Genomic DNA, 24,915 nt, shown 5'->3' on the forward strand with positions numbered 1-24,915 from the left:
TGTCAGGTCCCATAGAAGCTGTATTTTTGGCCTTGGACAGTGCTGTTTTAACCTGTGCAGTAGTAATACTGGGTGTCTGACAATCTACTGTTATTGTGATGGGTCCTTTGGGGGGGAGGGGCAAAGTTGGCACTGAATCTGTCAGCCAGTATATTGGCAATATCTGTTAGCTCAGTATAGGAGGTACCATTGTGCAGTAGATCAGAACAAATCTGGGTATTGCCATGGAGATTTTTTACATAACTATAGAAGGCCTTGTGGTTGTCTTTACTATCTGCTGCAATTCTCTTTTCATAACTAGCTTTAGAGGATTTGATGCGGGATCCCAACTTTTTGTTGAGGCTGATAAGGGAGTTTTTCCATTCTTGGGACTTCACCTTATTCTGCATTAGTTTCCTCCTCCTGTTGTAGTTTGTTTATGGCAGGTGACCACCAGATCGTCTTCCTTTTTTTGCAGGAGAGTGTCTTGGTTCTATTGGGTATGGCGAGATCCATGCATTTGTGTACTTGTTCGTGCAGTGCATTGGTGTATAATTTGGCGGTCATGCAACTATTCTCCATTTGCATGGGTGCCGTGACGTTGGCCACCTCTGTTTTTAGAAGCCCAAAGTTAGCTTTGCAGAAGTTTTTCATGGTGGTTACCTTTGCGGGGGGTGAGGTGGGGTGAGCGGGATGTGGATTTCCAAGGTGATTAGTTTGTGGTCGAATCTAACCAGGGAAGAGCTGACTATTGATGTAGAGCAATGGTCACCCATGTTTGTAATGACCAGGACAGGGATGTTGCTACCTCTAGTGGGTGTAAGAATGAGCTGGTCCAGGGCATTGGAATTAATGAACTCCAGGAAATGTTGGGCAAGTGTATTGGTACATGGATAGTTTTCCAAGTTAATGGAGGGGTAGTTGAAGTCTCCTAGTATGAGAGTGTTAGGTTGGACCCTAGTATTCTTCAGGGTGCTTAGGAACGTGGAGTGTTAGTCTTGGGACATGGTTGGGGACCTATAGCAGGCTATGACCTCAATCGCTGTCTTACCCAATGTTAGCTGCACCTGTAGTATCTCTGATGTGTTCTGTTCACCTACTTGTCTGGATGTGTGTGCATCCTTTATGAATATGGAAACACCACCGCCATTGGAGCTTCGGTCCAAATTCTGGGGCTGAAAGGTGTGGAAAGAGTTGTAACCTGGTAGTGTAGGAGTGCTTTCTGTTGCCTTGTACCAGGTGCTCTGTTACAGCACAAATGTCGATGTTCTCCATTTTAAGGAGTGCTTTGGACGAGTACATTATGAGATTTAGACTTCTAGCATTGAGCAGCATGACCCTCAGATTGCATTTGTTTGTAGCTGTTATGGTGGTAATTTGGTCTTTGGAACACTGCCTAAAAAAAGCACTATAGGTTGGAAAGAGCCTTGGCCAGTATCTGGAAGCCTAGTGGTGACAGATGCAGGACATCTTTGGCAAAGCATCGAGGTTTGTCAGTCATGTCATCCCAGGCAGACAGATACTGGATCCCCTTAGAATGACACAAGAAACTTAGCCAATTGTTGAAATCAATCATTTTCTGCTTGTACTTTGGTATCATTCTGGGTGATGGTAGAATGCTGCTCAGGACTAGGGTCATTCCTGCCTGGGCTGCATAATCCGAGAGCTCCTCCATGTCACTTTTCATGTAGTCCAAGGAGGTACATCTCACACCCACATGTACAATGACAAGAGTCCTATTTGTACCTGTTGTTGAAGGACCTGAGTGTGTGTTATTTGGCGGATCCTGGCACCTGACAGGCAGCTGACTTACTTTCTCCTTATTCAACCTAGTGAGTGGGACATCAGTGTGCCTCACTATCGACTCACCTATGACTAGTGTGTTGGGCATGCTGTTTTGCCTTAAGGGCTTTTTTGAGTGGCACACTTTTTAGGAGAGTTGTGTGTCTCATGATTAGTGTTGTGTTGTGGTGGTCGAGTGCGTTTCTGCCTTGAAGGTCTCTGCTGTTTGGATAGATTTTTATTGAAAGTAAAAGTGGGTGTGTGGTTTGTGTGTTTATGTGAAGGCAGTGCTGGTGTGTGTTCTGGAGGGCTATGTGTTTCATGTGGAGTGGTGCAAGTGTTGACCTTCTCCTCTTGACCAGGTATTCTGGTCTTGGCTTGAGAGTGTGTGGCTTCCAGTTTGGATTTGTAAATGCATCTCTCGCAAGTCTGAGTGTTGGGAGGTAAGAGGAGAGGGTTGTCTGTGTACATGAGGCAGTTGCTACATTGCCTCGGGATGCCCAAGTTCACCAGGTTAATAGGAGAAAGCACAGTGAACTGACCTTTAGATATGCCTGGAGGGGTGGGCATTAATAAGTACTGGAGCTCTTTCCTTGTAGAATGTTTAGTGTTGGTAGCACTTTTGTGTGGTACAATAATTGCTACAAGAAGTCTGGTAAAGTGCTAGACTAATAAGCTAGTAAATGTGCAGGAGAGGAGAGAACTAGTAGATCTAAGGGAAAATTTGAAGAGCAGACTTTGGCATGGCTCAGAAGCTTACAGTTGTACATCTTGTTGCTAGTTGCGATATATTAATGGCAGAAGGACTGTATACTGAAAGGCATAATAATGTGGCAAGACTGTTGCTTTGCAGATTGCGCAAAAGTTATAATATTGAAGTAACTGAAAAGCACTGGAAACATGAGCCACAAAGCATCATAGAAAATGATGAAGTTTATATCACGTAGGAGGCTGTTGGTCCAGATGACATACCTGTGGAAGCATGGAGGTGTTTAGGTGAAATGGCAGGGGAGTTTTTAACTAGATTGTTTAATGAAATCTTGGAAAGTGAGAGTTTGTAAACTGTTCTGGATACAGCAAATCTGTATCTGGACTCTACTAGTTACAGGGAAGGTGGGAAACACATGCAAACACTTCCAGAAGTATTCAGTCAAGGATGTTTTGTTTTTCATTCTTGGTGCAGTTTACTTATGAGATGACTAAATGCAATGCCAAACAGTCTTTTATGACTTCAGTAGATCTCGGCAGCTGTCAAAGTAAGTTAAAGGGGTTAACACAGGCTAATCTTGTTGAGAGTAACCTACTAAGACTGAGGTACTTTCCCCTTGTGGGAATGCATCTTTTATTAAGCTTCTCTCCACAAACACTTGACATTTGCATTTCAACAAGAAGAGCTTGTGACTATTAGAAATGAATCTAGATTGCAGTTATCTAGTACTAGTAATAGCAGCAGTAATAGTTTTACTTATGTTTGTATACCATGGTAGTGCACTGATCACAGTAGTGCATTTGCATGCACAACTGGGTGAATACAGAAACAGTTCACAAGTTACAAAGTACAATTGTGTAAAATCTTACCTTAACAGTAGATGTCCTTCTTTTCACTGTTGGGGTATGCTTCACTGAAAGGGTCTCCTGCCAAGGATAGCCTAATGTTCAGACATGTATGCTCCCCACATAGGGCATGAAGGTGACGTATAGATGCAGATACTCAGAATTCAATTGCCCAGAAGGAACAAAACACTCTCAGGAGCCAAGAAAAATGTGTACATCCAGAAGAAAAAAAGTTCAGAAAGAAAAGGCAGTGAGAGCCCTTCGGCCAGGAAGGTAAAAAAACATATGGGCAAGAATTATCACAGAGGAGTGGAGGAGGAAGGGGCAGAATACAGCAACAGTGAAGAGGACATCTACTGTTATGGTAAGATTTTACACAACTGCACTATGTCCTCCCATGTCACTGTTGCAGTATTCTTCACTGAAGGGAGAGTACAAGAGCTAAGAAGACGACGACTGGGAGGAGGAAGGCAGAAAAGAGCCCTCTACAAACCCATGCAGGATAGCCTTAGCAAAACCTGCACCTGGCCTTGGAATCCACATCCAACTTGTAATGCTTAGTAAAAGTTTGAACCGAGGAGCAAGTAGCAGCCTCAATTCTGCACTTGGTGTCCATATCTTTGAAAAGGGTGTCTGAAGAGGCAACTGCCCTAGTAGAATGTGCCTTTGCAGATGATGACAATTTTGATGTGAAAAGAATAAGAAAAGGAAATGGCATTAGAGATCCAGGAGGAGATTGTTTGGCTGGAAACTGCCAATCCCAAAGTCCTGGGATGAAAAGAAACAAAAAGTTGCTCGGTGAATAACCCTTGTTTTATCCAGATAATATCTGAGCTGTCTATGCAGGTCCAAGGTGTGAAGAACCTTCTCACTGGCAGACTGTGGGTAAGTAAGAGAGGAAAGAAGCTGAATAGACTGATCATGGTGGTTAATGAGTTGTTCCTTAAGCATAAAAGAAGGATTAGTATGAAGAGACGCCCTGTCTCTGTGAAAAACTAAAAAAGGAAGAATAACCATAAGAGCCTGAAGTTCAGACACACTCTTTACTGAAGTAAGAGCCAACAGCAAAACAGTGTTTTAAGTGCAAAGTTGCAAGGAATATAACTAGCAGGTTCAAAGGGAGCCTAAGTCAGTTTTTCAAGTACAAAGTTGAGGTCCCAAGAAAGTGGAATAGGCTTTCTCAGGGGCCTGATATTACTGACAGATGAGCTTCAGCTGAAAAAAATGCCAAGCCAGCATGAACACCATGAGAACCCCTCATGAAAAGGGATCCTGATAGAGAGAGAGGCGCCAAACAGAATATCTTTTCCATTTAGACATGATATTATGGTAGTGGGTTTCCTGGCCTCCTACAGAGCAGGATACACATCCTAAGAAAAGAAGGTTTGAGCTCCCTTGGGCACCAGTCACCCACAAGGTCACTAAGAGTGGACACACGAGGATGAATAAGAGATCCATTATTTTGTGTGAGAAGTTCCACCTAGTGAGATAATTTGTGGTGATTGCCCCTTGCCAAATGAAAAAGAAGGGGGAAACCTATGCTGTCTGGGCCAAAAGGGAGTCACCAATGAGATTTTAGGAGAGTTTTGCTTAGTCTTGTGCAGCACGTTTGGCAGTAGAGGAAAGGGAGAAAAGGCCTACAGAAACATTCCCTTCCAAAGAAAGGAAAGGACATCCATTTTTCAAGTCAGTGGGCTTTGTATTCTCCAACAGAATAGAGGAAGATGTCTGATCAGAGGGAAGGCAAAAAGATCTACCTAAGGAATACCCCACTGATGGACTGTGTCCATAAACACATTTCTGTGAAGCATTCTTTCGTGAGCCTGTGTCCCAGACCTGCATAGAGCGTCTGCCACTAGGTTGTACTCTGAAGTAAAATAAACCACCTGAAGAATCACTTGATAACTGGTAAAACAGATCCCAGGCTTGAAGAACTAGTCTGTATAGGAGATAGGACCCCATACTCCCTGCTTGTTGTTATGCTACATCACAGAGGTATTGTCCGTAAAGATTTTCAGGAGCCTAGGGAGAAAAAGGGAATGAAAGGCCTGAAGAGCCAGAAGCAGAGCCCTCTTCCCTCTTTTGTTGATATGGTCTGACATCTGTTGAGAAGATCAGAGACCCTAGACTTTCAGAGGGCCACACAAAGTACCCCACCCCGGATATGAGGTCTAGGTGAATTGTTCTTGGGAAAGAACTGGAGCCTGAAAGGGAAGTCCTGAATTGGGAGAAATTTGCCAAGTCTACCACTGGAGCTCAAGTGTGAGACAATGAAGCAAAGGAGCAGGAAACTCCAGGGAATGGCAATGTTGAAGCCACGCTGATTTTTGAGATAGCAACTCAGCAACTGAATGTGCCAAACAATAGAATACAAGATGAAGGATCAGATGAGAAGGCAAGAAATGTAGAAAATGCATAACTTGATTAACAAGCATAGAAAACTCTTGGAACAACCTCTTGTTGATCAGGATCTAATGCAGGAATGGTTAAGGAGAGGTGATTTTAAACCAAAAGACGAAAGGTTAATATTGGCGGCCCAAGATAGTGTACTTGTGTACACGTTGGCTTACAAAGTCCATTAAGCATGTGGGAGAAATGGACAAATGTAGGTTTTGTAAAACAGAATTGGAAACAGTTGTACATCTTGTTGCTAGTTGCGATATATTAATGGCAGAAGGACTGTATACTGAAAGGCATAATAATGTGGCAAGACTGTTGCTTTGCAGATTGCGCAAAAGTTATAATATTGAAGTAACTGAAAAGCACTGGAAACATGAGCCACAAAGCATCATAGAAAATGATGAAGTTTATATCACGTAGGAGGCTGTTGGTCCAGATGACATACCTGTGGAAGCATGGAGGTGTTTAGGTGAAATGGCAGGGGAGTTTTTAACTAGATTGTTTAATGAAATCTTGGAAAGTGAGAGAATGCCTGAGGAATGGAGAAAAAGTGTTTTGGTACCAATTTTTAAGAATAAGTGTAATGTGCAGAGCTGTAGTATCTACAGAGTGATTTAATTGATCCGTCACAGTATGAAGTTATGGGAAAGAGTAGTGGAAGCTAGGTTAAGAAGGGAGGTGATGATTAGTGATCAGCAGTATGGTTCAATGCCAGGAAAGAGCACTACAGATGCGGTGTTTGCTCTGAGAGTGTTGATGGAGAAGTACAGAGAAGGTCAGAAGGAGTTGCATTGTGTCTTTGTGAACTTAGAGAAGCATATGACAGGGTGCCTAGAGAGGAGTTGTGGTATTGTATGAGGAAGATGGGAGTGTCAGAGAAGTATGTAAAAGTGGTACAGGATATGTACAAGGGTAGTGTGACAGCGGTGAGGTCTGCGGTGGGAGTGAAGGATGCGTTTAAGGTGGAGGTGGGATTACATCAAGGATCAGCTCGGAGCCCTTTCTTATTTGCAGTGGTGATGGGCAGGTTGACAGACGCGATCACACAGGTGTCCCCGTGGACTATGATGTGTGCAGATGACATTGTGATCTGTAGTGAGAGTAGGGAGCAGGTGGAGGAGACCCTGGCGAGATGGAGATATGCTCTAGAGAGAAGAGGAATGAAGTTCAGCAGGACTAAGACAGAATGTATGTGTGTGAATGAGAGGGAGGATAGAGAATATATGTGTGTGAATGAGAGGGAGGATAGAGGAATGGTGAGTATGCAGGGAGTAGAGGTGAAGGTGGATGAGTTTAAATACTTGGGATCAACAGTTCAGAGTAATGGTGCGTGTGGTAGAGAGGTGAAGAAGAGTGTACAGGCAAGATGGAGTGGGTGGAGAAGAGTGTCAGCAGTGATTTGTGACAGATGAGTACCAGTAAGAGTGAAAGGGGAGGTCTGCAAGAGGGTAATGAGACCAGCTATGTTATATGGGTTTGAGACACTGGCATTGACAAAAAGGCAGGAGTCCGAGCTGAACGTGGCAGAGTTAAACATGCTCAGATTTGCACTGGGTGTGACGAAGGTGGACAGGATTAGGAATAAGTATATTAGAGGGTCAGCCCAGGTTGGAAGGTTTGGAGACAAAGCCAGAGAAACAGGATTACATTGGTTTGGACATGTGCTGAGGAGGGATGCAGAGTATGTTGGGAAAAAGATGCTAAGGATGAAGCTGCCAGGTGACAGGAAAAGAGGAAGGCCTAAGATAAGGTTTATGGATGTGGTGATGGAGGACATGCAGGTAGTTGGTGTGACAGAGCAAGATGCCAGAGGACAGGCAGAAATGGAAACAGATGATCCGCTGTGGCGACCCCTAACGGGAGCAGCCGAAAGAAGATCATCCATTACCAAAACTTCAAAAAACAGATGCAAGAAAACCAGCTGTAGTAGTCCATGAAAAGGAGGCAAAAGTGGCATTGATTATTGAAATTGCTAAACCCAGTGACTATAGTGTCTTATGTACAGAGAGAGAGAGAGAGAGAGAGAGAGAGAGACAAAATATCAGGATTTGCAGGTAGAAATGAAGGCAATGTGGAAAAAGATACCCAGACAGTTCCAGTAGTAGTGGGAGCAATGGGTCTTATAAAAAAAGAATTTACAACCGTACTTAAATGTTACCAATACATGTAACTCCACACAAATTGCAGAAGTAGTCATTACTGGGCACATTTCAGTTGCTGCAAAGAGCACTTCTGGCTAACATTAAAAGACTGAAACAATACTAACTTCATGAACTTTAATCATACTTTGACGTAGGAATGGGGTCCATTCCCATCATGGCATTAGAAACCCAAAAAACTTGAAGAAATTAAAAAAGAGCCTGGTGAGAAGAAGCATGTGGATGGCAGAGGCTGTAAACCCCAGAACCTTAAGAAATTCCATGGCCTTGACAGAGGACTGAGGAAGAAGAAACTGGAAAAAGGTTGTCTGAGACAAAATCTTGATAGCAGGAAGAGAAGCCAACATGGGAATGGTCTGAATCCTGCAACTGAGAAAAATATGATCTTGGGGGGGGGGGGGGGTCTAAGGACCGACTTTTTGAGATTGATGGTGAAGGCCAGACTTTGTAAACGAAGCTTGGCAAAGTGGAGGTATTCCAGAAAACTTCTGGAAGAAAGAGCCTGAATGAACAAGTCCCCTAGATAAGGGAATATCTGTACCCCTGAAATCCTGCAAAAACCATGACAGGAGCAAGGCATTTGGTGAATACCCTTAGGGCAGTTGAAAAGCCAAAAAGCAGAGAATTGAAAATGAGAGAAGGAAATGGAGAAAAGCATACATTTTTTCTGAATAGATAGACATCCTTGAAATCTAGAGAAACTAAGAAGACATGTGGAAGAAGAGGAAACAAGGTCTGGAGAAACAGCATCCTGAATGAAAGGACACTGAGGAATGTGATGAGCAGAGAAAGGTCCAGAATTGGTCTTCAAGTCCCCTCCTTCCTGAGAACCAAAAACATCCTGTAGTAGAAACCCGTTCCTCCTTTGTTCTTGGGTGGGTAGCACAGGCTGAATGGTGCCTTGATCCATAAGGGACTGCATAATCTGTAGGAAATGGGAAAAACTGTCTGAAGAGCTTGTGAAATGCCTGGAAAGAGGAAGGAGACTTCCATACCATAAAATACCCCTGATGAATGATAACACTCAAGAATCTGAGGTGATCTGTTCTCAGTTTGGGAGGGACAGAGAAAGGTGGAAGGACAAGGGAACCTGACAGTGGGGGAGAGGAGGCAACATGTCAGATAGAGACAGGTTTGTTCTGAAAGAAGGCTTCCTAGATGTAGGAGTCTCAGCAAAAATAAAGTCCAGAAAGTGGTAGGTAGTTAAGGTCTGTAGCCCAATGAAAACAAATGGCAGGAAGAAAATGATCCACAGACCAATAGGCTATAGACAAATATAATTTAATATACCGAACAAAGATGCTAGCGCTTTCGGGTACAAAACCCTTCTTTAGACATATAAGACACAACAACTCACTTAATATTTAAATAGACACACACCAATCACATTCTAAAACCAGTAAGCGAGTTAAGAATTACGCTTGCCCTAAAATTATATTGCTTCCCTGTTAAGGGATGTACAAATTCATACATCCCTTAACAGGGAAGCAATATAATTTTAGGGCTGTGGTCATCTGCTTGTCCAAGAATATGGTCTATTTAGCGACCTGCACTTGCTGCCCCTCGTTTCACATGGGGAAGACAAACTGCAGGTTGAAGGATGGGATTTTGAGGCACATGTCAGCTGTTAGACTTAAAGACAAGCGTAATGCACTTTCTGTGCACGTAGAGAAATATCCAGGACATAGTTTTTTATTTCAGGCCCTACAACACATCAATGTAGACAGTAGGAAGAGTGATGTTTCCAACTACACAGAATACTGTGAAACAAGGTGGATTATTGAATTGGGGGCTAATAGGCACCCAGGACTTAATGGCGTGGTGCCTTTAAGACTGATTCTGAATAGGCGTAGACCTTACATCCAAAAAGACTAATTCTTAACTGACTTTTATTGGTCTTAGAATGTTATTGGTGTGTGTCTATTTAAATATCAAGTGAGTTGTTGTGTATTATATGTCTGAAGAAGGGTTTTGTACCTGAAAGCACTAGCATCTTTGTTCGGTATATTAAATTATATTTGCCTATAGCCTATTGGTCTGTGGATCATTTTCTTCCTGCCAGATGTAGGAGTCTGTGTAGACTTAGCAGGAAGAATATGCCTAGCCCTCTTCCTACCTTTGCAAGACTGATGAGTCTGCATGCTGACAAAGGTGGATTTAGAAGGGTAATTCCTTTAAATTTAACTATAAGGGAAACAAAAATATGCTTAAGTTCCTGCATGGCCTTACCCTTGTCCTGGAGGGACTTGAACAGGTTGACTCCAGGTGTTCCAAAAATATTTTTATTATCCAGAGGAGCATCCAAAAGTCTGGCTTTAATATCATCAGGCAAAGCCTAAAGGTGAAGCCAAGAATAATGTCTCCTCACAGAATCAAAGGCAGCAGCTCTGGCAGAGGCATCACTATCATAACTGCATTTTATGGAGTGACGAGCAACCTGGAAGGTGATCCCAAGCAAGGAAAGAGTTGAAACTTTCCCTTCAGAATCAGCAAGATCAGACACAGCCTTAGGCACCTTAGAAAGGAGAGCTAAGACGTACCCGGTTGTATGAGTTTGATAATTAATAGCACTAAATGACAAGGTGGCAGCAGTATAGACCTTTTTACCCAATCTTTCCATGAAGGAATGAGCTTAAAGGAGGTCAAAAGCTCAGAAGGCTTTTCAGTCTAGACTGAAACCACAAAAGGGTTAGCAGAAGGATACTTGAACAAAAACGTGTAATTCTCTGGCATATTATAGATCCCATCAGGATTCCTAGGGCTGGGGGCTGAGGATCTGGAGCTATGGATTAGCAGAAAAGGTGTCCAAAAGCCATACCAAAACAGGAGGAACTGCAGACTGCTTAGGTGACTCCATTTGTAAAAGCTCATAGTACTGTTTTTGGATGTCAGAGACCTGGGAGCAATCCCATTTAAAGTAGTCTATCATACATGCAGCAGGATCCTCAAAGGATAATTCTTCCAAGGGGGAATCCGAGCTCAGAGAATCTGCTTCCTCTGAGCCATAGTCTAGAGGAGAATGGATTTGAGAATAGTAAGCAAGGAATTCCTCCCCAGAATCTAAGCCCTCATCTGCAGAAGCCGGTTCCTTTGCACTCTTAAAAGGAGTGTAAGACTAGGGAGGAGCAGAGACTGAAACCCCCTGAGGAGGCTTCAAGGCATTTAGCAAGCCTTGGGTAAAATCCTGCCATTCACAGTGGGGATCTTTAGCAATAGGAGTAATATGCTTTGACTTTTGTTTTTCATAAGAGGGATGTCTGCCATAATGAACCTAGACTGTTTTTTCCCTTGGTGAGTTTCAGTAAGCATACCAGGAATCTCCTCCCAGGCTAAGATATGAGGAATCCCTCTGCCCCTCGGAAGTAATCAGCCATGGTTCCCCCTCAACATCTGGGACAAATGTTTGAAAAACCTCTGAGGACATACTCTGATCCACGCTGGCCTCTGAACAAGTTCATGGCAGAGGAATCCAACGCAAGCACAGGACGAATCCAGTGAAAACACAGGGCACTCTAGGGCTTTCACTTGCTTCCAGAGGGATGTGCCTGGTGGAGGCTGAAAATTAGTAGGATCAGGCCTAGATCTCACCTTCTTAGAAGACTGGGAAGTCTGCCATAGTACCCAGTCATCAACCATAGGACCCAGAGCCAACAACTTCAGACTTTGGTTCTCTAGTTATATGGAGAGAGAAGGTAAGCTACTATGGTAGGTCTTGGGGACAAACTCTTAACAGAGTACTGCTTATGATTGTGGGAAGCAGCTATGAAAAAATACACTGTTCATTATGTGGAATCTGCCTCCCACACTGACATTTTCCCTTCTTGGATGACACAAGCACAAGTAAGCAAAAAAAAAAAAAGAAAAACTAGAGAAGAAACTTCAATGGAGAACTTATTTGAAAACTGCTTGATAACCAGCACAGCAAAAGGCTGTTCAGACTGACTTTTGATAATGGTATTTGGACTGGTGGCAAAGAAGTTCTTAGTATTTGCATCCGTATGTCATCTTTATGCCCTACCCCTTATGTGGGGGAGCATATGTGTGCCACACGGCAGCTATAAGATCTAAAGGCTTTGGTATACTGGCTGAACATTGGGCTGTCCTTGTCAGGAGATCCCTTCACTGAGGTATACTGCAACAGTGATACAGACTGATATATACATCATGGTGTTTAAAGGAAATGAGTAAAATTAGTAAATTTACTAAAACATTTATTTGTAGGTAGCACAAGGAAATGGTTCAAAAGTAAGACAAAGCTGTGTAGTGAAAAAACTTTTTTTTTCAATGCAGTGACAGTGAGGTATGTACTATATCGTAGTGTAAAACTGGATCTGAAGTTGTTTTTCATTTGTTCTCAACCTGAGGGACACTGATCTGACATGGATCAGATGGAATGTTATGGTAAGTACATAACTTATTTTTCACTGTTTTGTGTTTAAACAATATCACAATTTCTAATTCCAGTTTGGGTTTTATTGGGCTTTACATAGATGTAGCAGATATTTAAATGCATGATTTGTTTGAATTGAAATGAGTAGTGATGTTCTTCATCTCACATTGCTGCAGTCCTAACACTTGGGTAGTCCGCTGTCCCTCGGTCGGCCCGAATATCAGAGTATAAGGCTGACGTCGGTCAAGGCGCATTTGACTGACATCAGAACGTCAGGGTACAAATGCGCATGACCGACGTCATATCCTCAGTCTTTTTTGCCGCATGGTCCGATGCAGAAGCAGTGTTGCAAGTGCCGTTCGGCGTTCTGAAATATTTCGAATTCGGAGTTTCAGACCGAAGTCAGAGTTGGTTAAGTACCCCGTTGGGGAATATTTTGTTTTTTTCTTGCCTCAGTGGTTTACCGGATGTCAGAAAAAGTGAATAACTGTATTTCTTGTGGGATACAGATCTATCCTTATTTGGACGACTGCCTGATTCTGGCTCAAGGAAGGGAAGAGCTTCTTCATCATTTGGAATATGTGATAGCAGTGCTAAGATGCCTGGGGTATTCTGTGAACGAAATAAAGTCCAGTCTAGTACCCTCTCAGGACATGTGCTTTCTGGGTGTGAGACTGAATACAGCATCCCAGATGGCCTTTTTAACCCCGGACAAACAAAAGAGTCTATCCCTTTACTTCCATCAGCTATCTCATCAGTCCGGGCTGACTGCAAGGACAGTCCTTCAAGCCTTAGGGTTCATGGCATCTTGTATTCTGGTGCTTCCCAGTGCCAAACTGCATATGAGGAAGCTACAATGGTATCTCAAAAATGTATGGACACAGCACTGCCAGGATCTGGACACTGTCATTCAAATAATACCTTGCATTCAAAAGGAATTTTTGTGGTGGGCTCAGGAATGTCACCTAAACAAGGGACTCTCTGTGACCCGGCCAGAGGCGAGTCAGATTTTAACGACAGATGCCTCAGACATAGCTTGGGGAGCTCATCTAAATGGAAAGTGGATACAAGACAAGTGGCCTGCCAGACTACAACATCTACATATCAACATGAAGGAGATGTTTGCAGTCCAGTTTGCATTAATAGCTTTCAAGGATTTACTTCTTCCAGGGCAGGTGTTGATTCTAACAGACAACACAACTGTCATGTGGTACATCAACAAGCAAGGGGAACACATTCTTATCCTCTATGCAGGCAAGCAATGATTTTGTGGGAGACTGCTCTCAGTTTACAACTAAGTCTTCAGGCAAGGTTTCTGCCGGGAGCACAGAACTCCTTAGCAGATGTGTTAAGCAGACAAATCATGGATCCCCACGAGTGGAAACTGGATCTTCATGTATTTCAGAAATTGACAGTGTCCTGGGGTACTCCAGACATAGATCTGTTCGCTTCTCCACTAAACCACCAGCTGCCAAAGTTTTGCACAAAGCGGTTTCATCCCACAGCTTGGAAAGTGGATGCTCTTTCTTTCAGTTGGAAAAATCTTCATGTGTATGCCTTTCCACCTCTGCCTCTCCTCTCAAAGGTACTTCTGAAGGTCAGACAGGACAAGCCAAGGATGATTTTGATAGCTCCAGATTGGCCTCGACAGCACTGGTACCCACTACTGAGAAGTCTAGTACGGAAGCCTCCATGGCCTTTGCCTTTGATTCCACATCTAATGTCAAACTTCACTCTCTTCACCTAACAGCATGGCATATTCTGTTTTAAACCATAGAGGGTCTCAACTTCCACAACAAGTTTTGAATGTGATTTTGGAAGCTAGAAGGCCTAGTACAAGGAAAGTGTACGCAGATAAATGGAAGAGATTTTTATTTTGGAGTGCAGCTAAGGATTTGGATGTTTCTGAGCCTGATTTAAGTGTGGCTCTTCAATATCTTACTGAGTTATTGGACAAAGGTTTGTCCTTCTCTTCTATTAAGATTCATGCTGCAGCAATTTCAGCTCACTACGATTGTGACCCACCATTGTTTTCTCATCCTTTATTCAAGCAATTTCTTAGAGGGGCAAAGAATATAAGACCCCCACGAAGGGCTCCTACTCCTGCTTGGGATCTCAATTTTGTGTTGGAGAAACTCACTCTACAACCTTTTGAGCCTGCAGCTACTGCTGAGTTGAAATATTTGTCATGGAAGACTGCTTTTTTTGTTGGCCATTACCTCTGCAAGAAGGGTTTCTGAATTGCAGGCCCTTATGGCAGTTGAGCCTTTCTTAATTTTCCACAAGGATAGGGTATCTTTACGTACTAATCCTTCCTTTATGCCTAAAGTGGTTTCTAGTGTGGCTTTAAACCAAACTATTCATTTGCCTACTTTTTATGCAAATCCCCAAACTAAAGGGGAAAAGATTTTGCACACTTTAGATGTACACAGGCAGTTGCGATATTATTTGGACAGAACTAAAGGGTTCAGACAATCTCAGCAGTTATTAGTTTCTTTTGCTTTGTGCTCTCAGGGCAAGCCCGTGTCGAAACAAACTATTTCTAAGTGGATTGGATTTTGCATTGCCTTCTGTTATTCCCATCATGGCAAAGAGATTCCAGCTGGGATTAGACCTCATTCCACTAGGGCTACTGCCACTTCAACAGCTTTTTTGAGGGGGGTGGCTACTAAGGATATTTTGGAGGCAGCCACTTGGAGTTCAGTGCATACCTTCTCTAGGCATTACCACCTTCCACTGTACTCTAAATCCAGGGCTGGTTTTGCCACTGCTGTGTTGCAGGGCATTTTGGCAGCTCCTGCTTCATTATAGTTTAGCCATCCTCCCTTACCTCTGCTTTGGGATTCTACCCAAGTGTTAGGACTGCAGCAATGTGAGATGAAGAACATAGTACAGTTTTGTACCTACCATAAATGTAGATGTTCGAAGATCCACATTGCTGCAGTCCAATTTACCCTCCCTCCTTCCCCTCTGTTGTTTGAGGTGGTTGTGTGGGTTGGGTTATCCATCTGAGGTATATTGCATTTTGTATATATTGTATATATTATACATATTTTTGGTGTTAGGCTAGTTGGTTGTTTAGTTATTGTCTATGGGTTTTGACCTTTCTTTTTAGGGTCTTCTGACATCTGGGGCAAGAAAAGACTGAGGATATGACGTCGGTCATGCGCATTTGTACCCTGACTTTCTGATGTCAGTCAAATGCGCCTTGACCGACGTCAGCCTTATACTCTGATATTCGGGCCGACCGAGGGACAGCGGACTACCCAAGTGTTAGGACTGCAGCAATGTGGATCTTCGAACATCTACATTTATGGTAGGTACAAAACTGTACTTTTCTTGACCAAGAGTGCTGTGAGGTTGTTTTGCATAAAGGTTGGGATGCACAGTGTCCAAGGCTTTCATGACAATTTCTGCTTCTCCCTGCTCTTCTTTTAATAGTCATTTCTGTAAACTGTATAGCCTGGAATGTTGAATTCAGTCTTGTATGCTTGGCTTTAGCCATAATTCATAAGTGGTTTCCCTGTGAGTAACCATGCTTGAGACTCGAGAATTATGTTACGTGTGCTTTTGAGTTTAAAATGAATTGTCTTGAGATGCTTTTTACCAGCTCACAGTAGATGGCTGATGGTTAGTGGATCTACAAACAACTTGGCCATGGACTGTCCTCCGTCACCTGAGTACTTTGACTTTTTAGTAGATACTTCAGCACATACCTGAAGAGCTAATGACTTTATTGCCATTTTATGTGAGAGTAAGTAAATGATAGATTTGAAATGACCTTCTGATACTGGAGTAATAGCATGCCCATATTTACATGGGTAATAATATCTTTGTATCGGTAGTCATTATGAGATGAAGAAGTCTGTTTATATTAGGAGGTGTGCTCTGATGTTGAAATTTGAACAGTAAGCCTTTCAGTATGCATTTGTTGTTGTAGTATACGGCACAGTTAAATATAATAAACCCACAGTAAAGAAAGTAAAATATCTAACCAACTTTACAAATACTTCTACAATCAAACTAAGCAATCCCTCCTTAAAAGATGGTGACATCCACCCTAACCCTGGCCCTACTAATCCTGCTACCCTAATAACCCACCCTAAACTACCAAACTCTTTCCTAATAGGACACCTAAATATCCGCAGTATTAAAAACAAAGTAGCCCATCTCCACGCCCTTCTAGATATTCACGGCTTTGACATCTTCTGGCTGACAGAAACTTGGTTAAAACCAGACACCAAAGACAATGAAGTAATTCCTCAAGGATATAATATATTAAGACAAGACCGAATAAAATGCAAGGGTGGGGGAGTAGCAGTCCTATTCAAAGATGGACTTCAAATCTCCACTTTACCATACAACCCATCTCAGCATAGTAAGGCAGAGGTCCTTATTACCAGATTTCAAATTAACCAAAACAAATTGTTATATATCATTTGTATCTACCTACCACCTGGTAATAATATCAATACTATAGAGGATATTCTAAGCTGGATGTCCTCAACCTACCCTCAAGAAACAATAATACTTGGTGATTTTAATACTGACTGGAAAGCTATTAACACTGCTAATCCTACCTCCCATATCAACCTTCACGGCTTTAGTCAAACTATCACTTCCACAACTAGAATCAATAAACCAAATAAGAAAGAGAGCACCTTAGACTGGATACTTATAAATAAACAGAATCAAGCTTACAACATAGGAACTCTGCCAGGCGATGTAGCGATCATTCATTGACCTACATTCTATGGCAAAAAATGATATCTCTAACCCCCAACATGTAGGATTGCACGTTCCAACAAAACTTTAACCCAGTACTTTTCCAAGATGAACTTAGAGCCTGTGACTGGAACCCTTTAAAAACACTACCACTTGAAGAAGCTGTTAAATACCTAAACTTTAAATTCTTATCGATCCTAGATAAGCATGCACCCAAACGGTCCATTAGAATGAAGTCCAAGCCTGCCCCCTGGCTTTCTAAAGAAACCAGACAAAAAATGTTACTTAGGAACAAGGCTTGGGCTAAATGGAGAGCTAACAAAACTATCTCAAATGAACAAACATTTAAGCATTTAAGAAATATTACTAAAAGGCAATACTTACAGACAAAAGAACTACTACTATAAGTTACAGCAAAATCACCAAAACAATCCCCAAATGTTCTGGTCTAGTTTAAATAAACTCCTAAACCCAGGCCACTCACGTACACCTACCCCATTCCAGGCCGAACAAAACACCCCCCACCAAACTGCCAATACCTTCAATACCTTCTTCACAGAAGACCATACAATCACTAGCCAGTCAACTAGTCCCTGACAACTCAAGCTTCTCTTCCACCATACCTGGCACTCTTCCAACATTCCATCTGAAACCCACCTCAACCACTCTCATCTATAAATACATCCAAAAACTTAAACCTTGTACTCCTTCTGCTGACCAGCTACCATCAGAATACCTGCAAAAAGCAGCCAAAGTAATTTCTTATCCCATTTCCATCCTCATAAATAGAACCATTAAAGAAGGAATAGTTCCAGACATCTGGAAAATCTCCCATATTATCCCCCTACACAAAGGGGGTACCTCTAATGACTATTCCAACTACTGCCCAATAGCTCTGTTATCACCCCTAGCAAAGATTATGGAAAAATGCATTCACCAACAACTTTTAAACCATTTATCTCAACACAACATCATAGCAAACTGTCAGCATGGCTTTAGGCCATCCCATAGCACCACAACTGACCTATTATCCTTTACAGATGCCATTAATAGAAATCGTAATAACAACAACCTCTCTTCTGCACTCTTTATTGACCTGTCAAAAGCATTTGACATGGTAAACCATACCCTTCTTATCAACATTCTTGAATCCCTTTCCCTTGACTGCCTGGCAATTCAATGGTTCAAGTCTTATCTTACCAATAGGCAACAGGCAGTTCTTTGGGAAAATAATATATCATCCCTTCTACCTGTCACACTCGGTGTCCCTCAGGGCTCTATTCTAGGTCCACTTCTTTTCTCACTGTTTATCAACGACCTCCATGTAGCCATTCCACAAGCCACCTGCATTTAGTATGCAGATGATTCTACACTAATATGCTCAGCAAACTCCCCAAATGATCTACATTCTCTTACTCAGAATGTTTTCAACATAGTTGAAACATGGTTCATTAAACGTTGCCTCCTGCTCAGTGCCAAAAAACTAAACTCCTTCTCTTCACACCCACCAGCAAATCCTCCCCCATAGAATTCTCTGTCATCTCCAATAATGGCACAAGTATATTTCCCGATTCTACCACTAAATTGCTAGGAATTACTATTGACAATAACCTTACATTTGACAGCCACATAAATAACACCATCAAAACTGTCAATAGAAAAATAGGCTCCTTATATAGAATTAAACCTTTCCTAACACCAATAGCCAGAACTTAGACTGCACACTCCCATTTAATTTCAACTCTTCTGTATGCCTCACCAATATATACTAATCTAAAGAAAAATAATCTCATCAAACTAGCTAATTCCTATAATAACATTGCCAGATTTGCCTCCGGAAATCCTTTTAGAACTCACCATTGTCTGAATCTAACGCAGCTAGGCTGGCTTGAATTTCAAAACCAATTGAAACTCTCCCGACTCACCATTGCCCACAAGATATTTTATAAACCTAACAGCACCCCTATACTTTCCAATCTCATAATCCCATACAAAAATCTAAATTCTCTTCGCTCTTCCAGCAAACTTCTTGCTAGCATAAGCAAGTCTTACAACATGGCTGGAGTTTCACTGTTTTCCAACTCTGTGGGGAAAAAACTGGAACTTACTACCTAATGACCTAACTTTAATTTCTTCACTGCCTCTCTTTAAACAAAACCTCAAAAGACACCTCAAATCAAACTGGCTATGCCCCTGTAGCAACCCTGATTAACCTTCTCCTTCACTACAAATATTTCTTCTCTTGAACCTCTACCTATTTCACATTCTTTGCGGTAGGACTGTAACTGGTTTACAGAATTCAACATACTGATGTAATCTATCCTGCTTAATGCTCTGAAAATCTCTATCCTGTTAATATGCTGATAGTCTACATGTATCTCACTGCATATTGAATTATCCTATACATATTGTCACCTCTACTTATTGTAAATGCCTACATTACTCTAGTAATACTGCTGTAATTTATTGTATTCTAATTACTTCCTGCTTTTTGAATAATATTCTATTGAAATCCATTAATTTATTATGTATTAATATTGATTTTTAATTTTTAACTGTTTTTAATTTTTTAAATGTTTTTTTTTTACATTTCAAATGTTTTTTAATTTTTTTAATTTTTTAATTTTTAAATGTTTTTAAATGTTTAAATTTTTTAATTTTTAAATGTTTTTAAATTGTTTAAATTTTTATTTTTGTTTCACTGGAGCTTTTCTCCCCGGGCCTCTACTGAAAATGGAAATATATCCAGTTAGACTAGCCCGGTTAACAAATGTAAAATAAATAAATAAAAAATAAACAGTGCTGAGCTTTGTGAAAGGAAACAAGTGGTCATGTCCTGTGTTAGACATTATATATAATAAGGAACATGGGATAAATTACTATCTATATTAAGGGGAAAAAAGTTTGGTTTTCAGCTAGATTAGATGTATTTTAAGGAAAATTTAGATCATCCACTAGAGATGGATATGTTCTATGTTGTAGTAATTAGGTAGGTTAAAGTGTAACTTCAGTTATTTTTTTCTTAGTTAACGAGTTTATCTAAGTCCAGGTGTAAATTTGACCATCCAGGTGATGGGTAGAAATAGGGATGGAAAAAGATGGTCCTGGCTACATTACTGCAGTAAGTTCCTCAGAATGAATCAGTCACTCAAATGTACGAGTTTTTGGTATGTTGAGAGGCAAACAGTAGCGCAAGTATACACTAGATAGTTAGGATTTGTTCTTTTATCAAGCTGATAGCCTTTGAGTTTTAGGCATCACATGCTCTTCCAGGCAGATAGACCATCGCTTTTAACAAGTTGTAAAGAAAAAAGTTGTCTACATGAAGAAATGCATTAATGCTTTAGTACTGAGTGTGGTGGTAAAATTTAAAGGTGTAAGGGATGCAGATTTTCCGTGCTTCATGTGCAGATCATATTTTATAAAGTTTTTATGAATGTATTCAAAAATAACCCTTATGTGGTGGCATTTCTCATTCTTATCCTAGAAGTGATACATGGCCATTTTTGCTACAAAATGCCATTTTCTGATTTAACTCATTTAGGCTTGGATTTGATATTCTCAGGAATAAGTATTTAGCACTACCTTCAAGGATTTTGATGACTGTAGTATTTGAAGACCTTAAGAGGTACATGTGTGTGTGTGATGGACATGATGGACAAGTGATATGTCTGTTTCATGTAGCTTTGTTTATTTCCTTAACTTATCTTTTTCTAGATTGTTCCATGCAGCTAAGTATGTGTTACATTAAAACAAAATTCTTCACAATGTATGTCATCTTTATGTCCTACTCCTTATGTGGGAAACCTGTGTGACGTATGGCATGTGCTTTCCTTAAATTTTCTTTTCTGTTTGCAGATTTGCCAGGAGTACATTAACATTTTGTTGCTCATGTAGTTACAGAATTTTTTATTATTAATCCATGTAAATTATCCAGTGAGACAGAGGTTTCATGTTAGCAGCATGTGGAATAGTATTGCATAACGCGTTTTTTAGAATACTGTGATTAGATCTGTGCCAGTGATTCCAGATATTGCTTGAGGTTTTTATCATCAGGTTCTAGTGTTATTATTAGTAGATGGAGGTTGTACAAATCCACATCCAGCAATAACAGAAAATAAACTTGGTTTATAGTTCCTAATTTTTCCTCTGCACTACCGCTCATTACATTCCTGTTTCTTATACCTTCCTGATATTAAATTAAATATGTTGCCATGATAATTGTAAGATGTAAAGGCAGCTTACATCTTGTTGTCCTCGTACCTCTCTTATTTAAAGATCCAACATTGGGCACCCTTCTTGTTCTTAGTGAGTCAGTCGATGAGTTTATCGTCTCTTCAGTTCCACTGTGGGTTTGTTTCTGGAAGCTCCTTCACTCTAGTATATGAAAGGTGTGTGTCGGTGCATGCAGTAATGTCATATGCCATATTAAACAACACATCTAGGCCTTGAGGTTGCAATGTCCTTTCTGTCGCTTACACAGTTCAGACATAAATCCTGGCCCAGTTTGGTGAAAAGTTCCCATGTTCATTATGTGAAATCAAATTTCTAAGTGTCCATGTTATCACAAAATAATGAACTAAGACTTAGTTGCATTTTCTCTTCTGCTTATGAGAACAGTATAATGTGAAACATTTCCTTAAACCCCAATGATTCAACTGAGTCGCCCATAGGAGTTACAAGGAGAAATTCTTGTCATGTCTCACTACCGACTTTGATCTCTGTGCTTTCTGTTACCAAGTCAAATGTTCAGATTTAGGATGAAATGGTTAGCTATTAAAAAAGGGAGCATCTCCTTTCCACTAAATTGCAAGTGTCCTCAGATTTTCTTATGGTATGTTGGTGAGGATTTTTAAAAGACTGTGGCGAGTGCTTGTTTTAGAAACTTTCTCTGTGCTTTCTGTGATTTGGTCAGTTGTTTGTTTTGGATGAAAATAATGAAAAAAGGCCTGGCTGCTGTACGTAACCCGTTTTGTTTATCTCCTTTTACCTGTCTTGCAAGTGACCTTCGAGATTGTTATAGTATATTGGTGGGGATTTTTAAAAAAATATATGGTGAACACTTCCTTTAGAAGCTTCAGATGCTGCATAGCTAAAGTGCTATTTCACATTTTTATAGTTATATGAATAAAGGAGGTTTTTCTTTCCAGAGAACTGCCTGTGGCGACTTTCATTTACATAGCCTAAAGTGACCCAGACTCTGCTTCTTCAACCCTTCAGGAATGCAGACTCTGTAAGCATCTAGCTGAAGGTATCAAGTCCCTGACAAGACATCTTTAATCCAGATGCATGACTTCTTGGTCCTGCACAAAAAAACACAACATTTTGCCATTTTATGTCCAGACAGAGAGTCTGTAACCCTGAATACAGGTGGTAGAATGATTTACTAGTTAGCTTGATTGAGGCATGCAGATCTCAACTGTTCTATCTATCCAAATTCTAGATGTTCATATGGATCACTGCTGCAGTAGCCTTTGCTATATGGGTTATATCCTGCTAAGGATATAACAGCCAGCCACCTTCCAAAGCTTCAGGGCACCTGCCATGCACCCAAGCAATTGGTTAGCTTCAGCTGAGCTAAAAAAAAAAAAAGTTATGTTTGCGTGCAAAGCTTTTCTGAGTTTTCCTGTTGCTGAAGAGAGTTCTGCAGTACTGGCTTTTGGGATTGACAGTTGGCTAAAACTCTTCCATTGCTGGGCAAGTTAAGTTCTTTCAGGAAGAGAAAAAACTTTGACTTCATGTTTTATAAACAGAAAACTTGTTTATTTCTGTAAAGCTTAATTATTTTATCTAGGAAAATGTGCTTTTAATGAGTGCTTTGCTTTTCCGATAAAAAGCTGTTAAACTAGTTGTATACTCATTTTTCTGTGGTAAAAGATAGTTTTACTTTTAAGAACTGTGATAAGTGTTTAAAGTGCTTGTTATAGTGTTTTAATTACAATTTACCTGTTTTACTGAATGTTGCTGTCAGGCTTCCCCAGGAATAAGGAATCTTTTTCATCTTCAACATGGAGCAACCTATAGATTCTTCGGTTCTTCCTTTTTCCATCCAAAAAAAAAAAAAGTTATACAGCATTTGCCTCCACAGCAGACTGCTAAACTGCCATAGCCATAGGTGGGCAACTCTGCTGTCACCAAAATGGTTCCTCACACAACCCATTTTTTCCATGGCTTCTGCTGAGAGTTAGACACATACTCTGCATTTATTGGAGTGCCCTTGGTGGGCAAGAGAAGGGAGACTCTTGTTAGTCCTGGAAGAAGTTGCAGAGAATGCCACTTTGTCTAGCCAAAAAGCTGTGTCCCCATTTGGGAGTTTTTTTTTTCTGGGTAAAAATTGGTCTGTTTCGTCAGACTTTCTTGTCAGAGAGAAACAGAAACTTAAATCATATGTATTCTCCTGTCTCAGGGAGAATGCGAACACAGCTGATCATTAACAAATACAACAAGACAATATGGGAACCAACAATAACTACATGTGTTCTAATTAAGCTCTGCTGCAAGTTTCAAACATAATAGGTACTGCAAGGGATGAAATCTAACCACTATGTCTTTTAAACATGTCAGGCAACCACTGCAACCCACACTATCATTCTGCAACATTTATTTATTGTTCCTGCTATATGCAAAAATAGTGACAAAAATGGACTAACAGGAGGGAAGGGGGGGAAAGTTTTAACTGGGTGTTAACAAAACTGTCCACCAATAAAAGAAAACAAATACTGCTCCATCTAAAATTACCAAGTAATTGTTTTGTCTGTATGCAAAATGTTAGTACAGTAAAGAAGTTGCAACTTGATCTCGGGTATCTCTCAAATGCAATACAAACAATTGAAAAACAGCCAAAACCCAAAACCAGTTCCATCATTTTAACTTTAAAGCTTAACCAGAAAGTTTGTCCATCACACACACACACACACACACACACACACACACACACACACACAAAAACAGATGCCTCATACTTTTCCAACAGTATACCTTGATTAATCAAACAATCCTTAGCGGCTCTTTCAAGTAGTAGCACAAGTTGCTCAAACTTAAGACACCGTCTGAATTCCTCCCGATTAATCCATCACTCGTTAGCGGCTCATCAGTTACTGTTGGAAGTCGCTCAAACTTAAGACACCATCCAGCCTTCAAGATGCTGCATTGCTTCAAAGTACACTTGCTGCATGGGGAAAAAATTAACCCAATAACTCAAGACATTGCTCCTTCCCTCTCAGCCTCCAGCGCATGTGCACACAAGATAACACCCACCAAATACCCAAGCACTGCCTGACCCATTCCCAGCTTCCCACTCAGCCTTAACACATTGCATTACATCCTTTGACATGGCAATATATTCCATGTGCAAAAACAGGATGGACTATTGATGGATGAGTAAGTGGCATTTCACCAACCAGCAAGCATGTGGGATGCCGATAAAGATGTTAAGCAGGAATTGCATGCAAGTTGCAAACTAATTAGATACATGTCACAATCCTGAGCTGAACTTGATTCACCATACCTTCGCATTTTACTTTTTTTCTGACCAAGTCAGTTAAACAAACTTTGTTCCTGAAGTGGCCTTGAAGAGGCATTTGTGTGTGCATACACACTTTTCAAGTGTCTCTGTTTTTTCAGGGAAGCCCCTGATTTTGGCTCAAATTGTCCCACTTCAGTCTCGGCAGTGATATCATCATGAACACCCCTGCACATTGGTGATGCATGATGATGTCATCCATAACTTAAAATTGTAAAAAAAAAAAAAAAAAATTGGGAATTAAAGGGGCTACTCGGAAATTCATGGCACCCCATTATTTTGCCCTCAAAATCAGTAAATACCGTGGAAGTTCGGTATGGTTGAGAGGTTTGCAGATGTTCATCGTGTTTCACTGTTGCAGTCATGACTGTAGGGTTCTCCCCTGCCGGCAGGCAGCCCACAGT

General features: G+C 41.0%; 1 protein-coding gene across 2 annotated transcripts in view; it reads left to right on the forward strand.

Annotated features, from left to right (window-relative positions):
• Positions 1-24,915, forward strand: part of NAPG (NSF attachment protein gamma) — a 975,476-nt gene that overhangs the window by 267,529 nt on the left and 683,032 nt on the right. For both annotated transcript variants that reach the window (XM_044067357.1, XM_044067358.1), the window contains exon 4: positions 20,707-20,724. In XM_044067357.1, the coding sequence (XP_043923292.1) occupies positions 20,707-20,724 (18 nt within the window). The remainder of the gene's footprint in view (positions 1-20,706; positions 20,725-24,915) is intronic.

Source organism: Protopterus annectens, chromosome 3.part1 (assembly GCF_019279795.1).
Source record: "Protopterus annectens isolate FY-2018-M chromosome 3.part1, PAN1.0, whole genome shotgun sequence".
NCBI lineage: Eukaryota > Metazoa > Chordata > Ceratodontiformes > Protopteridae > Protopterus > Protopterus annectens.